Source organism: Stomoxys calcitrans, chromosome 5, assembly GCF_963082655.1.
Source record: "Stomoxys calcitrans chromosome 5, idStoCalc2.1, whole genome shotgun sequence".
In the NCBI taxonomy this organism is placed as follows: Eukaryota; Metazoa; Arthropoda; class Insecta; order Diptera; family Muscidae; genus Stomoxys; species Stomoxys calcitrans.
Genome location: NC_081556.1, coordinates 81,208,280 through 81,226,624, shown reverse-complemented (window position 1 = coordinate 81,226,624; position 18,345 = coordinate 81,208,280). Strand labels below are relative to the sequence as shown.

At 38.4% G+C, this 18,345-nt stretch overlaps 1 protein-coding gene across 2 annotated transcripts in view; it reads right to left on the bottom strand.

The window, feature by feature from the left end:
• Positions 1-3,694: 3,694 nt before the first annotated feature.
• The window catches only part of LOC106083738 (ubiquitin carboxyl-terminal hydrolase 31), a 111,626-nt gene continuing 96,975 nt past the window's right edge, over positions 3,695-18,345 (bottom strand). For both annotated transcript variants that reach the window (XM_013246963.2, XM_013246964.2), the window contains 3 exons: positions 9,397-11,263; positions 8,348-9,324; positions 3,695-4,113 (listed from right to left, as the gene is read on the bottom strand). In XM_013246963.2, coding sequence (XP_013102417.2) covers positions 4,063-4,113; positions 8,348-9,324; positions 9,397-11,263 — 2,895 coding nt within the window. In that variant the 3' untranslated portion in view covers positions 3,695-4,062. The remainder of the gene's footprint in view (positions 4,114-8,347; positions 9,325-9,396; positions 11,264-18,345) is intronic.

Genomic DNA, 18,345 nt, shown 5'->3' with positions numbered 1-18,345 from the left:
TACTATAAGAGCGCAAAAAATTTTCACTTGAATTGCACTACCTATCTCCGAGATCTGCTGTAATTAAAAACTAGGATAATGGGGAGTTCTTTTTAGGAGTGGGATGGCCCTTCAGACATTTCGCAACAAATATGGATATAAAATTCATGCTCTACTGCCAAATACATTTCATTTAAGTCCCATATAGGCATGACGACTAATATGCCCATTTAAGGGGATTGTTGGAAGTTGCACGACTCCCCATTCCTTGGATCTGGGCCATTGTGGGAAAGTTACCGTTTGACGTAGCAAAACGTGAGTTTTTGCATTGTGAGAAAGTAACCCTTTTAACACAGCAAAAAGAATTTTTTTACCAGTGTTAAAAAAATATCCACCAGAGCAAATTTACATCTCACCATCATGAATTGCCATCATTTGGCACACCACCTAAATTACAATAAAAAACAAATAAGAGCGTGCTAAATTCGGCCGGGCCAAATCTCATATACCCTCCACAATGGAACGCAATTGTCGAGTTCTATGTGCAGTATCTATTTTTAGGCAAACAAAGAATATTGAATAAGAACTGTTATGGTATTGGAGCTATATCAAGTTAAACAGCCCAATTTTGTAAACTCCCTGGGAATAAACTCTCAGGGCATTTATTTCTCCCTCGAATAAAATCCTCCGATTCTGATTGAATGGGGAGAGGAAATTTTTGAAAATTTCGAATTCTCGAAAACAGCTGTTTTGCTTCTGCTGTTTTATTTTGGCTAAACATTTTACTATTCTTTATTGGAAAAAGAACAAATGGATAAATAGCAAAAAGAATTTATATTTGGGTTGTCCAAAAAGTAAATGTGGATTTTTCATATAGTCGGCGTTGACAAATTTTTTCACAGCTTGTGACTCTGTAATTGCATTCTTTCTTCTGTCAGTTATCAGCTGATACTTTTAGCTTGCTTTAGAAAAAAATTGTAAAAAAAGTATATTTGATTAAAGTTCATTCTAAGCTTTATTAAAAATGCATTTACATTCTTTTAAAAAATCCGCAATTACTTTTTGGGCAACCCAATAATAGTGCACAATTATGGCCTACAGCTTGTCACCATATTTGTGTGTTGTAATAACAACTTTCCGTCTTCATCCAACAATCGTTGGCTAAATTAGATGCTTCCAGAGTGGTCTAGTAGACAGATTAATTGTGGCGTGTTGTCCCTGGTTGCATGCGGGGCATACATCCTGCATGTTGGCGTTCTCCCTTGCCAAAAAGAGTTAAGGTGGCTGAATCGTATGAATGCTGTGGTGGTCTACCTGATACGCCGTTTTATCTAAAGGTCTACTTTTATGGAACTAGAACTTGAAGATCTAATCGACATTTCCGGGCGGCGGCCGCTTTTCTTGGTAGTTGGGACGGCTGCTAGACATAGTGCTGCCGGAAAGCGACTTATGGATTTATTCTTACTCCTGTGGAGTAAATGCCGCCAAATGTGGCGCCAAGTATCTTTGAATAATTGCCCACTAACATTCCATTAAGGAACAGGCAGAAGACTTCTTGCACATCATTGAGTGCCGACCGATTTTACTTTAAGCTCAATGATAAGAGACCTCCTTTACGTATCCGACTCGGAACGGAGTGCCAATGAAATTGAAAAACTTAAGAAAATCTTCTATGGTGTGTTATGATGTATGATGAAAAGTAAAAAATAATCTCCATATATTTTAAATTGTTCGTAAGTAATAAGTGGTACCATTTTTTTATAAAAACATAAAATTCACAATTTTTTATCCTAACTCCCTTTCTTTTGTTTGGGGGAATTTTACCCAAATTTTATCGCCTCATTCTCCCTTTTATATCGATTCAGAATAGTTACTTTTTTCCCTGGGAGAGATTTCCCTTTTTCGAAGTTTGTTTAGAATAAGGGAAAGGGGATTGGGGAAAAAACTACCAGTAAATTGTTATTCAGAATAGGGGAAAAGGGAGTAGGGAATAAACTCCCAGGGAATTGTTATTCAGAATAGGGCAGATAGTCCGATTCGAACCATAAATGAATGCTGAACATTGTACAAGTCATTGTGTAATATTTCTGTTCATTCGGATAAGAATTGCGCCTTGTAGGGGCTCAAGAAGCAAAATCGGGAGATCGGTTTATATGGGAGCTGATCGATTCAGACCATATTAGACACGTATGTTGAAGGTCATGAGAGAAGATATTGTATAAAATTTCTGCCAAATCGATGGGAGCTGAACGATTCAGACCATATTAGACACGTATGTTGAAGGTCATGAGAGAAGACGTTGTACAAAATTTCTGCCAAATCGGATGAAAATTGCGCCCTCTAGAGGCTCAAGAAGTCTAGATCACAGATCGGTTTATATGGCAACTATATCAGGTTATATACCGATTTGCGCCATACTTAGCACAGTTATTGGAAGTCATAACAAAACACCTCATGCAAAATTTCAGCCAAATCGGATGAGAATTGCGCGCTCTATTGGCTCAAGAAGTCAACATCCAAGATCGGTTTATATGACAGCTATATCAGATTATGAACCGATTTGAATCATACTTAACGCAGTTGTTAGAAGTGATACCAAAACACCACGTGCAAAATTTCAGTCAAATCGGACGAGAATTGCGCCCTCTAGAGGCTCAAGAAGTCAAGACCCAAGATCGGTTTATATGGCAGCTATATCAAAACATGTACCGATTTGGCCCATTTACAATCCCAACCGAACTACACTAATAAAAAGTATTTGTGCAAAATTTCAAGCGGCTAGCATTACTTCTTCGAAATTTAGCGTGCTTTCGACAGACAGACGGACGGACATAGATCGACTTGACTTGATCAAGAATATATATACTTTATGGGGTCTCAGACGCATATTTCGAGGTGTTACAAACAGAATGACGAAATTAGCATACCCATCCCAATCCTATGGTAGAGGGTATAAAAAATGTACAAATACTCCTGATGTATGATGTATGAAATGAGAACAGAATAAAAAAGTGAACAAACTATCCCAAACTGATGAATGATAGAACAAAAGAATTTGCCACAGTAACCAACAACTAAACTACAACATTCTATAATGTTTGCCACATTACGATCTCTACAAAAACAACAATGTTGTTTGTTTTTTCTTACTTTCTTATATTCATACATTCACGTTTAGATTTTGTTATTATTTTGTGTTTTGTTTTATTATTTTTGTTTTATATTTAAGAAATAACATGGAAAAGTCACATTTCAACATACACTAAAAATTTTTTCTTTGCTGCTGCGCTGCTGCTGTTGTTGTTTTTCTAGCTCATTGTTTTATTATCGTATCGTATTGTAGTTTTCTTTTGTTTGTGTATAAATCGTATAAATTGTTTATTTCAAAACATTTAGTAAACAGTTAATAAATTTTGTTTGTGTTTTTTTATTATTATTTTGAATTTTTTTCTCCTTTCCATTCGGTATCGTTATCTTTCAATTAAAATAAATATAATAATTATAAATGTTTGTATATATTTCTTTTTTTCATTTATGTATCTTTATTATGGTTTTCTTCTTTTTGTGTTTAAATATTATGCAATACATAGTATTTATGTAGAAAAAAATTAACATTTTCATATACATTTATATATGTATGTTTGTTGTAGATATTTTGTATATACACATGTGATTGTATATTCAATAAATATAAATATTCATGTTTTGTTTTTGTTTTTGTTTTTTTTTTAATGATAATATGTATGTATGTATGTAAAATATCTATATATAAAGTAATAATTATAAAGTAATTCTCATTATAATGAGCCTGCGTTTTTCAATGTTTGTTTTTTTTTTTCAACAAAAAATTAAATTGTTTTGTATTTTATTAATTGATACAATAGATTTCTCACTTTGTTTTTGCCTTGCTATGTTGCATTCTATGAAATTTATTTTAAATTTCATGGGTTTTCACCTTGTTTTGGTTTATGCCTATCTAGAGAATTTGTTAAAACTTAATCTAAATTTATACGTACACAACAATTATAGGTCGTCTTTCTTTGATTTGTTTTATTTTCTTTTTTTTTATTCTTAAATCGTATCTCAATTTTTCGGCGAAACAGTTATGAGTTTATGGGGCGTAACCGGAGATATCTGTAATAATAGAAAGAAATAATTTTATAAAAAAAGAATTAATATTAATAACCTAACTTAGCTTAATACGAGCATTAGTTCTTAGATCGGGAAAAAATAATTATAAAGAGACTATGCATATGCCACAATTTTTTAATGTCACAAATAACAACTGCCACAACAACAACAACTGAAAGTCCACTATGTCCTTCTCTGTTCCGATTAACAACGGAAGATGTTCTCCAGTCTGCCTTTTCTGATTAAGGTCCCGTATGCACTTGCAGCGAAATTTTCGGTAGCAAACTAATGGCGACAAAAAACTTCGCCTTCGTTTGGCTAATCTGCCACACCTTTTTGATGAAAAAGTACGCATTCATCAAAATTAGGCGTTATCTTATATATAAAAATCAATTTGTAGTTGTTTGTCGGTTTGTTTGTTTGTTTATGTGTTCCTTATGTAATCAAAAATGGCTGAACCGATTTTCTTGAAATTTTCACAGATGGTACCTAATGATTCCGTGGTGAAAATAGGGTACTACATTTTTTGATATCTGAAGGGGAGGCGGATCCTCCCCCTTACCCTAATTTTCAGAAACGCCAGATCTAGGTGATGGGTGGTGCGCAAATATTTGTGTGCTCTCTTAAAATAACCTAAAAATAAAAATTTTGTTTCCAAATTTGGGATGGGGTACCTAGGGGAGCAGCCCCACCCCAAACCCTACCAAAGTTATATGTAGACCAATCGTGGAAATATGGGACTCAAATGAAAGGTATTTAAGAGTAGAAAACGTATGTGCTATCCATTTGTTGGACTAAGTGTTTGGGGGACCACCCCAACCCCCAAAACACCCATTAATCGGACATATTTACCCACCTCGGCAATATGGGACTCAAATGAGAGGTATTTGCGAGGAGAATACGAATTTGGTATCCAAATGTGGGATCAAGTTTCTGGGGGTGCACCCCTTCCGCAAAACACTCCCCAAACAGGACTTATTTACTGATCGTGGCAATATGGGGCTTAAATAAAAGGTATTTAAGTGTAGAATACTAATCTGATATCCAAATGTGGGAACAAGTGTATGGGGGCGGCCCCTTCCAAAAACAACCCCCTAAGAGGACAAATTTACTACTATAGCAATATGGGGCTCAAACGAAAAGTCTTTGGGAGTAAAGCATGAATCTGATATCAATATTTGGGAAAAAAGTGTGTATGGGGCCACCCCACCCCCATAACACCACCCATATAGGACGTATTTGCTGACCATTCCAATATGGGGCTGTAATAAATCTTTTATATATTTTCAGGGCCAAGTCACTGAATACCCCCGAAACCGATCATGTTTGCCGACTAAGGAAATATGGGGCTCAAATGAAAGGCATTTGAGAGTAAACCACGAATCTGGTATCAACATTCGGGGCCAACTGCCAGGGGACGTCCCACCCAAATAGGAGGTAATTGCTCGCCATGACAATTTGGGTCTGAAAAAGAGTGGAGCTCGATATTGATAGTTTTTAGAGCCCAAATACCCTAAACCGGACATATTTGCTGACTTTTGTAATAAGGGGTTTAAATGAATGATATTTGAGAGTAGAGCGCGATGCTGATATATTTTCAGGGCCATGTGTTTGGGGGACCACCCCATTCCCGAAAACACCCCTAAATCGGACATATTTACCAACCACGTCAATGTGGGGCTCAAATGAAATGTATTGGGGGTCTACCCTTTCCCTAAAACACCCCACAAACCATTGCAATTTGGGGCTCAAATAAAGGAATTTGGGAATACAATACAAATCTGATATCCAAATGTGGGGCCATGTATTCGGGGCAACGCCCCTTTCCCAAAACACCCCTCAAAGAGTACAAATTTTGGGGCCAAATGTTTGAGGACGCCTCATTCCATAAACTCCCCTTAAACCAATGGCAATATGGTGATATTTTTTCTGAGCCAAGACTCTAAGGGACTACCTTACCCCCGGACATCATGACAATATCGAGCTGAAATAAAGACTTTTAATAATGGAGTATATCTAAAACCCATATGTTAATCACCCTAAACCCTGCGAGCGAATCCATAGACCAGTAAAGATCATATGGGTTCAGATAAAAGCATTTATATTGTTATGTTTTTGCGGTAAACATCTTTAATTGTCGAAAATAAATATTCAAAGGATAATTGTGTTCTATATAAAGTAAAAGTAGGCGCAGCGGAGCGGGCCCGGTTCAGCTTGTTTGTATAAAATAATCCATTCAGTGACGCAAACATTATCATAGCAATAGTTTTCTTGCAATAAAAAAAAAAACAAAAAAAACCGATGCCGTCATTGTCACCCTGTAACACAAAGCAGAATGACAATCCTATGGCAGCCGCTTGTACGCACCGGATTCACCTGATGGAACCCTCATCGGCAAGGACTGGCGCTTTAGTGTAAGTGTTCGTCTTTTTTCGTCATGGGAGGGGCACATTCCGGAGTGCCTCCTCCGCACGCTTCTTGTCCGTGCCGGGATTGAAAAAACCCCGGGCCCTAGTTCTGTTCGGTTTGTCAGAACCGCCTCCATCATCGGTCGGTGTCGGTGAGGTGTTACCGCTGCATAGAGTGGGTACATTTCCGATCTTGCTCTGGCCTCACTTCACTACGGGAGTATAGTCATACTGGATATGTCGCAAGGTGCTGTGCGAACATCGCCAGCAGTGAGTCACAAGCGTCGTCGCCTTCTGACCCGACCTCTCCTGTGCGGCAATATAAGCAATACAAGCAAAATTGCCAGGCCAGTGCCGGGAAATGTATCATTTTTGCAACTAAACTGCAACGGTCTCCGTGGCAAGATCGATGAGATTGTGGATTTTATGAGTCGGAAGAGCATATTGGTCGCATCGATCCAGGCAAAAAGCTGACCAACATTTGCAGCTTGCAAAGTTGTCACGGATACAATGTGCTACGTAAAGACCGCTCAAGGAATGGAGGTGGGGGATTGGCCTTCGTGATACACTACTCCGTGCAATATAGACACATCTCGCCTGCGCCTGGCGCTAGTGACCCCTACATTGAGTATATGGGGATAGCAGTCAGGTTCGGTACTGCCGACTATACAACGTATACATACCGCCGGTTGGTAGCTGTGTCTCGATTAATGGCCAAGCTTACAACCCCGACATAAGTGGGTTACTATCTGGCCATAATCGTCTGTTTTAAGGGGACTTTAATGCGCATCACACTTCGTGGCATTCTCCCCTGGTAACGACCAGCGTGGCATAGCTTTGGCAGAGCAGATTGAAGGCTCCACGTTTTGCACGGTGAATGGCCTCACTAGGATTACGAGGAGGTGCAGCAGCTCGCCAGATATTTCCATTGCGTTCCCTGATCTCCTGAGTGATGTATCCTGGCAAGCCGTCATCTCTTTGGGGTCAGACCACCTCCCCATAATTCTCACCATCGACCGACCACCCGACTTCATAACCTCTGAGCGCCGGACGTTTATCAATCAGAAGAAAGCCGATTGGGCTGGCTTCAGAGAGTATACCAATCGCAGCATCAGTGAACTGCCACCCCCCTCGGATATGCAAGTTCCCGAGAGGATATTCCGAGACATCATAACCGCAGCAGCCGCTCGCTTTATACCAGCCGGCCGAATACCCCAAGTGCGGCCCAATTTCCCAGCGCAAGCAGTGGTACTCGCAGACGAACGTGATGGGATTCGTTGTATGGACCCCACTATCGAACTTTGATATAGCCTTAAATCGACCCAACCTACTGATATGAAATGAACACAAGTTTCGCGGATAGTTCTAAGTGCTGGGAAAAGAAAATTTTGGTCCATCCCAAACCAATTTTTGTGTATGAGTAGTTATTTCTCTCAAACAAAGTTTTTCTGGCGTTATATTGGGTTGCCCAAAAAGTAATTGCGGATTTTTCATATAGTCGGCGTTGACAAATTTGTTCACAGCTTGTGACTCTGTAATTGCCTTCTTTCTTCTGTCAGTTATCAGCTGTTACTTTTAGCTTGCTTTAGAAAAAAAAGTGTAAAAAAAGTATATTTGATTAAAGTTCATTCTAAGCTTTATTAAAAATGCATTTACTTTCTTTTAAAAAATTCGCAATTACTTTTTGGGCAACCCAATAGTTATATTTTGAAGGTTATGGAGTATATGGGTTTATTTAAAGCATCTGAAACAATATCTTAGTAAACTATTGTAGCTTAGTTGCACAATGGTAGAAGTTTTTAATGTTAATGTTAATTATTTTAACTTACCCACAACGATCGACTGCCCATAAATGAATCATCATCATCCTCCATTAAACTATGATGATGCCTATGATTATTGCGATGATGGTGGTTATGGTGGTGATGATGATGATTGTGATGCTGTTGTTGATCCAAAAATATTAGCGTATCCTTGCTACATGTATTCACAGAATTCCGTAATACCGAGGATAATGTGTCATTGCATTCACGCAAGCGATAGTTGGAGGCCGTCGAAAAGGAATGCCTCAAATGCAACGAAGGATGCGATGTCACAGAACTGCTGGGATTTATGACACTCTCAACAGCGGAAACACTCGAGCGACTGCCATGCCAGGGTTGACGATACGTTTGAAAATGACCCGCTAAAGCGGAACTAATAATACTGCTGCTGTTACTCTTCAAACTGGTGGAGAGTAGGTGTTCTTTATCATTTGGCGCTGATGTGGCTTGTGGGGAAAAGCCATTGGATTTGTTTGGCATGTTTTGAGAATCTATGCCACCATTTAATTTGGAAATTGCCAAAGAAGCTGGTGACGTTGCCGATTTTGAGCCCAGCGAGGAGTCTGATGAGGATGTGGAAGTCGAAGGTGACTTGTGACCATTGAGTTTTTTTGGAGATATAGGTGAGGGTTTTAGTTTGATTTCCTTAGCTGTGCCATTGGAAAGTGAGGTATGTTTTGGAGTTGTCTTCTCCTGAGCGAGGTTCGATAAGACGCTAGCACTGGCGTTAACTAGTGCTTCTTCTTCTTCGCCTTCTTCAATTTTGCAATCCTCATCCATGGTGAAAATTTCAGTTGTGTCTTCTGGACATAGTGCTTCGATGATTTTACATTCGTTACTATCTGTAATGTCTATATCATTGGGATCATTAATGACCTCAGCATCAGCATAATCTAAAAGCTGTTCTATGGCATCCAAATCCGGACCATTAACAATAGGTACCTCTGGCCGCGCCTTAGTGGCATTATTGCTTTGCTTGGCTTCTGGAAATAAAAAATAATTCAAGAACAAATTAAAATGAATAGAGATTTTATTTAAGATACGCCGCCACTTACCATTTACTTCCATTGTAACCGCTTCGCCAGAGGGTTTACTTTCCTCTACCTCCTGGCTTAGCGACTTTTCTGCCACAATCTCTTTTTCCATTTCATTGACTACTGGTTTTTCGGATTTAATTTCGTTTTCGATAGAAACTGCATTGGCGTTCGAGGGGTTGGTTGACGGGGCCGGTGGGGCTATGCGCGATACCCAATGATCACCAGAATTGGAACTAGAACCAGAACATTCAACATTCTCAGAAGTTCTGCGCTGATAAAATAGCATATATGCCTCATTATTGATAATTTCATCGGGCATAGCGTCATTGGAGACTTTGGTAACTCGTTGATCGTCAAATTTGTACCATTGGCGATCGTAGGGATTCTTGCAGGCGGCAGTGTAATGGCCCGTTTCCAGGGTATCTCCCTGATGGTAACAGACGGCATAAAGGTCATAACGCGTCTCCCGATTATCGCGGGAACTCAGTGTGGAAGAACGAGAATCGCTAGATTTTGATTTGCGCCACGGACTTGGACGGGTGGTTTGCGAACCTCCAGCTGCAGATAGCGTAGCGGCTGCCTGCGTCATTTCATTGGCTCCTTTGGCCAAATGCGGTGACATATCAAACGAGTGCAGCGGAAATTTAACCATGGTGGTAAGTTTGGCTGCATTCGTGCTTTTGCCATGATGTTGGCGGAAGCGTTTAAAATGTACAACTAAAATATCAGGTAATGACCATAAACCTAAGGTCTTCACAACCGGTAAATACTCTTGACAGTGGGGACAACGCCAGGCATCTTCCGCACTCAATGTTTCGGCTTTGGTATAATGTTCCAGACATTGTTCCAAAGTCAAAGTGGCCGTATCGTTCGTTTTATTGGCCAAGAGACGGGGAACACTTTCATGTTCCACCACATGATCAGAGAAATCGGTGAAATGGGCTTCGGGATCTGGCCATTCAAGCAACAGTTTTATATGGGGCGGCCCCGCCTCAACCGATAGCACCGATAGGGCCAAATCAATCATTTCCGTTAACAATGGATGCTCGACTTGTTCTATAAAAGTATCCGGATCAGCGGATGGATCTTGCAAACGAATTTGAAACATTTCCTTCAAAGGGGTTGAATAGGAGAAAACTTCCGGTTTGAGTATGGCTGCCATTTCTTTTAGCAACTTCTTTTGCAACTCTGAATAAGAACAGTCCCGGGGTATTTGTAAGCAAAATGGAGCACCAAAACGATCCAGCGATACTTCCTCCTTGGAAGTTTCATCATTTACTTTCTTTGTCTTCTTGACATTTGCTACTAGCACCAATAAATCGGCAGATTGGGGATTGTTGACAGTAGTCGCTGCCGAAGCTGACGCTGGAGTTGCAGTTGTTGCCGCCTGTGTTTGCTCGTTGCCTTTGGTGTTGCTGGCTGTTACCGCCCCTCCCTTCTCTGTAGGTACCTCTATGCAATAGATCGTTTCGATGCCTTGCAAAGTATTTACGGGTTGCGAATCATAGAAGACACGCATAAAACCCTCCTTTTGGAGATCAACCAAAACCATTTGTTCGGTTCGTATGCCAGTGTCTTTGTGCAGTTGTTCCCTTAAGGCGACAATTGGTGAGCCGGCAGTTACGGTAAGACCCATGCGCATTTGTCGTGGTTGCTTTTGCAAATAGACAACCGTGGCGAATATTGTCTGCTGTGTCAGCTGAGGCAGCTGTACGGATATGCAATGGAATGGATCAAAGGTATTTGATTGTTTCTTGCATCGAGGACAAGTCAGTGATGATCGAAATTGTGCTTGGAATACAGCCTGAACGAAGGAATTATTGCAGCGTATATGATTGGCTAAAGTTTCGGCGGCAATTATTTCATCTGGACGGCCATAGTTGTTCTAAAAGAAATTAACGAAACCAAAAAAATCATTAGATAATTAAGTTCAAAATTTGTAGCATATTTTTAGGCGCCTTAGTAAAATTAAATAACAAATTTTGTAACGTACATACAATCTGCAGTTTGTGATTGTTGTAAGTTAAGTTCGCATGTTTTTGGTCTATTTAAAGAGATGTTGTTGGTTCAACGGTAGGAACTAAAAGACATCTTTCTTTTACTGTTCCTATGGTATCACAATGTACCGAAATGTATAAATGAGTCTGATTGCAGACTAATAAGCTATGGTCGTTGCTCCACCTATCTACTTTTCCATATATTTTAAATTACGTTATCTAGCTTATGCCAGAAAGATTTAAATCTAAAAACACCTCAAAATCTTATTTATACAACTAAACGAAATTTGTTTTTAATCAATATGGAAAATTTTTATTATGGCTATTGGGGTTGGTTTCCAAACAAAAATACTATCATCAACTTGCACAAATATATTTTTTCCAATTTTTATGACGAATTTTTGTTACCTCCACACAACCAACTATACCTAAATGACGTCTGGTTGACTAGAAGAAACTTGTAGACGTTAATTATTTGCACATACATTAATCGACAGAGTACTTGAAATTTGGCGTCTTTTGTTATCTTATCTCGTATATGATACACATTTTAGAATAAGAAAAATTGAAACAAGTGCCACAAGGCCCTTAAACTGACATCGCGCGCAATATACGTATCTGTGCATGTACATACATATGTACGAGTACATTCAAGAGCAAACTTTATTTACGTAATTTTCGCCATGGTGCAGACCATCTCGGTGACAATTTCTGTAGCAAAGTGCTACTTTTGACTAAATCGACACGTCAGTCAGTGTGTGTTATAAATACCTGAGTGTACATATTTTGTATGCGGAAAACTAATAATTTTGACACTAACATCGCAATGCAACATTTGATATAGCGTAAAAAAAATACCAATGAGGTAGGGAGGGTTAGTTGTCGAATTATTGGACACTTGTTCAATAATTCAACAATTATTATCTAGATTTTGGTCTTAATTTACTGAAATTTATTTTTAGTTAGCTATTTTTGATATGATTTATTTAATATGTTAAACGTAATTTTAGTCTCATATTCTTTGCTGATTTTAATAATCTTTTTAGCTTTAGTTCTAACGCACAATTTTCTGGACGGACACTATGATGGCGGCTAATTGCATCGGTGTGATTATCAGTGATGACTCATTTTTAAGACAATTTTACTCCAATCGGAACCTCTCGAATCTTTGAAACCTTCCCGTTACTCTTTAAAATTTGACGAGATAAATAATTTATTAAGCAGTGGTTATCTTAGCATTATAGGTATAGCTGAGACCTCAATCCCATGGCAGCCGGTTGTACGTACCGGATTGACCCGATGAGTTACTTCATCGGCAAGGGCTGCCGCCTCAGTGTACAATACACTGCTACAACAACAACAACAACAGCTGAGACATGGCTGAAGCCTTGTGTACCTACTAAGACTGTTAGCATTTCTGGATATAGTTTGTTTAGAGCTGATCGGAGTGGAATGTGTCGGTAAATATGTTTCAAAAAATCTTAATGCAAAAGTTCTCTTGTCATCTTCTGAGACTAGGCATTGTGAAGCCTTGTTTTTAAGAATCAATTCTGATATTGCGGGAACTGTATAATTGCCGAATGGGGACTTAGATGCATTAGAAAATGTGATTTCTGATATCGTTGATAGATACTCTAATGTAATAATTTTAGGAGACTTTAACTGTGATATTTTAGATTCTAGAAAGTATTTACTTCTGTCTTAAATTATCATTAACTCGCTGCAATCTTTCCGTCCTCCACAACAATATTTCTACGCACTACTACTTCGAAACTCTCTCTATCTCTTATTGATAACACTCTTGTTAGTTGCACCGACTCCGTGATTCAGAGCAGCCAGTTCAACTTTCCTGCACTTAATTCTAAACATGCATTCATGGTTTTGCAATATCGGCTGCCTACCAGCAGTAATACTTTTTTCAAATCTTTTCATGATTACGACTCTGTCAATATAGAAAGTTTAGTAAACGATATATTGCTTACTGACTTTTCGTCTATTTACTATACTAATGATGCGAACTTAAAGCTATCAGTTTTAAATGAAAAACTCTATCTTTGGTTTAACAATCATATTCCTGAGAAAACGAAAATAATTAGATATAGCAAACCAGAATGGTACAATAATAATGATGTGCGACTAGCTATCCTTAACAGAGATTTGGCATATCGCGCTTCTATTGAAGAACCCTCTGCCAGTAATAATTTGCGGTATAAGAGATACTAGGCTATGGCTCGTAGTACTATAAGAAGGGTTAAACGTTCATATGGCGCTCGTTTTTTTGCTGGTTCCACAGATTCGAGAGAATTGTGGTCTAAAATACGATCCACCCCGGCAGTTTCGATTCAGTTATATGTGATAGCAACTGTGATATAGATCCTAGTTTGTTGAGTAATTATTTTACTTCTTCTATTTCTAACAACGTACCTGATTTTAACTAAATAAATAGTACCTACTCTGATAGCCGTAACAACACCCTTAACTTTAGAAATATATATCCGGACGAATATGCAATATTTAGAATTAAGTCGAATGCTTTGGCAACCGATGGTATACCTATTTGATTTATTAAATTAATCTTACCTTATATTCAGATGCATATACTACATTTTTCTAATGCTATCTTAATGACGAATGTCTTTCCTGTTGCATGGAAATTAGCTAGAGTTACTCCCCTACGGAAAAAAAACACTACCGGTCAAAGTTGTTCAGATTTTCGTCCAATCTCCATTCTTCCAGCATTATCGAAAACATTTGAAATAATAATAAGGGATCAATTGAATAATAATAAGGGATTGATTGACCCTTGTCATTCGGTATCACATCTCTTATGGTCAAACATACTGATGAGAACAGACGTGCTGTTCTTGCCGCACTCGACATCAGCAAAGCTTTCGCTTCTGTTGACCATGACATTCTTTTTTTAAAACTCTTTAACAATTTCAATTTGCCACATACCTCTTGTAGACTTCTTATGTAATTTTTGTCAATTCGCTCGCAGTATGTAGTCTGCCATGATCGTGTTTCTAATGTTAATTATATTTCTACTGGTGTTCCCCAAGGTTCTGTCTTCGGACCTGTTTTCTTTATGCTGTATGTTAATAACGTTCGTTCTTGTGTACAACATGTAGACTTGGCAATATATGCCGATAATTTTCAGTTGTTAAGTACAACTGTCTCTGGTACGTTAGAAAGTTGCATCTCGAACCTTGATGAAGATATTGGACGAGTATGTCAATGGGCTCGGACCAATAACTTAACAATTAACACAAACAAAATGCGTGGTATTCAATAGCTCACGTCATCAATACTCTCCTCAAAATATTATTGTTCAAAAAAATGTTGTCACATTGACTGATGCTATGACCTCATTGGGCTTTGTAATTGATTCTGATATTGTATTTTCCTTGTACATTGCACATATCTGCTCCAAACTAAACACCACATAAATAAAATATATCCTGGCTCATTCGTTGCTGATGCCTCAAATATTGTATGGTGCTGAGGTATATTCCGAATCCAATAGGACTAATCTGCTTAGGCTTCAAAAGTGTTTCCTTAGCATACAACGGTTTGTTTACGGTCGTCGTTGAAGACGACACTACGAATACTTTGTGAAATCGTTCTTGTGTACAACATGTAGACTTGGCAATATATGCCGATAATTTTCAGTTGTTAAGTACAACTGACTCTGGTACGTTAGAAAGTTGCATCTCGACCCTTGATGAAGATATTGGACGAGTGTGTCAATGGGCTCGGTCCAATAACTTAACAATTAACACAAACAAAATGCGTGGTATTCAATAGCTCACGTCATCAATACTCTTCTCAAAATATTATTGTTCGAAACAATGTTGTCACATTGACTGATACTATGACCTCATTGGGCTTTGTAATTGATTCTGATATTGTATTTTCCTTCTACATTGCACATATATGCTCCAAACTAAACACCACACAAATAAAATATATCCTGGCTCATTCGTTGCTGATGCCTCATATATTGTATGGTGCTGAGGATATTCCGAATCCAATAGGACTAATCTGCTTAACCTTCAAAAGAGTTTCCATATCATAGTACGGTTTGTTTGCGGTCGTCGTTGAAGACGACACTACCAATACTTTGCGAAACAATTACTTGGATGTTCTTTTGAGCACTTTCTCAATATTAGATGCCTCTGCTTTTTCTTCATTATCCTTAAGTACCGTGAACCCATATAGCTTCTTCCTTACTTTCAATTCTTGCATTCAACCCGGAATTCTCAAATTCGTATTGAAAGTTTCAATTATGTTGTATTTGAAAGATCATTTGTAATACGCTTGTCAAGGCTATGGAATACTCTTCCTACTAGTCTTTAAAACATCTCAGTATGTCAACAAACTTTTAAGTCTAAGCTCATCCACCATTTCTTATAGGCAACTGAATTGAATTCGTTTTCATCACTGATGATATCTCACATTGGCTGATTTTCTTGGTATTTGAACGGATAATTGTGCGTTAGACTAAGTTACTAATTTTTTTAAAAAACAATTATTTTTTTACATTCAATAAATTTGTTAGTTATTTATTTTAATGATAGTATTATATTAGATTTTAATATTGATTTTGTTTGGGCGATGTTTGATTAATGAAAATGAATGAATTTAGCCTCATGCAATTACATTTGAAGCATTTTTGAGATATTTTGTTGCCAAATATACAAATTATGGCTCTTAAGGTTAAAAGCGGAAGAACTGTTGTTTGTCCGTATAGTCTAGTACTCAAGGTACAGGCCGCTTTTGTTATTCGATTGTCAACGAATTGCTTCAGATTTAGATAGAGGAGGTCCAATAACTTTGTTTTCAATTAACAAACAAGCAAATTTACACATTTTAGCAATTGTATGCATATAAAATTTTTTTCAAGCACTTGCACTTGTATATATTGTTATCACATGGATTATAAAAAATAGATTATTTAATAGCAACACAACGGGCGTGTGGTGTTTTGTGATATATTTACAATGAATTTGAATAACTGTTATTATATTGTAAAATGATAAATAATTTCTACAACGCATATTTGGTTTACACCTGCTTATTAACGACAAATAAATAATTATCGTTGTTACGAGCCTTTCAGCAGATTGTATAGGCATCTCATCATATTATAATCTAGGAAGAACAATATCTTGACATATCCGATCCACCTGTATGCACCTCTAACCAATTAAAAACGGAATCTCTTTTTTGTAGAAAAAAGGGGTAAAAATAACTTTAAAATGGAATTGCAGTTAATCAAAATGTTCGGATTTAAGCGCTAGTTTACTCGTGTTTATGGGAATATTCTAAAAATCAAAGTTTATTTTAGACTTTATAAATCCCTTAAAATTTGTAAACACCTTTAAGAACATTCCATTAAGTAACATGCAAATTTGCCCATGAACATTCCATTAAGGAACTAAGCTCAGTGATAAGGTCCGCAGAGACACCTTTTTGGGGAGAAGTTTTTACATGGCAAAGTACCTCACAAATGTCGCCAGCATTAGGAGGGGATAACCACCGCTGAACATTTTTCTGATGGACGCGAACCCAGGCGTTCAGCGTCATAGGCGTACATGCTAACCTCTGTGTTACGTTGGCCTCCAATATAGTGCTTTTCGATTAAATGATGAGGGACATCCATTTTATAGACGAGTCCGAACGGGATGAAGAAGTTTTTATACGAATTAATATCTTACAAATGTGGCCAGCATTAGGAGGGTTGTTGTAGTTGGAGGGGATAACCACCGCTGAAAGTTTTTTTTTGATGTTCTCGCCAGGAATCGAACCCTAGCGTTCATGATAACCTCCAACAAATACCTAGGTTAGGTAAGAGTGGCAGTCCTTTAGAGACTCACTTAGACAATTTTAAGTCCATTGTGATACCACAGCAGCGACAGACCAAGGCTTTTGGCGGGAATCGAATTCATGACCCCTGCACTGGTAATCAAAGCATGCTACCAACTCGGATACCGGTGCGCCCTGTACCTAACTATATTCTAATTCTTGTGCTGTTTCAGTATCCTGCTGGGGAGCTCGCTTGGGAACTTTATCATGTTACGAACCTGACATGTCTTATCTCTCTTCAGACAAGTCACAGTATATGCACTGATTTTGTTGTCGTGGCTGCATTTGTATGTGGAGGTAGCGAATCTTATCAGGCTCCATAGGTGAGCAAGCTAATTCCGGCAGTCCTTTTGAGTTTAGATGTGTTAGCCATGAGGAAGTTTTTGGGAGTTTTGTACATGTTAATTCAAATGCGATAGCCTTGGACGAAGTCGACCCGAGATTTGTCAGAATATTACTTCTACATCTGTTCGCCGCGGTAGTCGAGTTGGTAGCGTGCTTGGATTACCAGTGCAGGGGTCGTGGGTTCGATTCCCGCCAGAAGCCTCGGTGTGTCGCTACTGTGGTATCACAATGGACTTAAACTTGTCTAAGTAAGTCTGTAAAGGACTGCCACTCTTACCTAACCTAGCCTAACCTACTTCAACATATCCAACCGTACTTTACATACTTGTTTAATACAATTTTGATCTCCAGTATATAACCTAATATTTGGAAGCATACGAAGGTCATTCCCATCCCTAAATCCGCCTTTGATTATCGACCGATATCAATTCTGTTATCTTTCTAAGGTTTTCGAGAAGATCCTACATGGACTAACACAGACCCTAAACCGGGAATCCTTGTTGAGAAGACAGGCATGCTAGCGTTCATGATAACCTCCAACAAATACCTAGGTTAGGTAAGAGTGGCAGTCCTTTAGAGACTCACTTAGACAATTTTAAGTCCATTGTGATACCACAGCAGCGACAGACCAAGGCTTATGGCGGGAATCGAATTCCTGACCCCTGCACTGGTAATCAAAGCATGCTACCAACTCGGATACCGGTGCGCCCTGTACCTAACTATATTCTAATTCTTGTGCTGTTTCAATATCCTGCTGGGG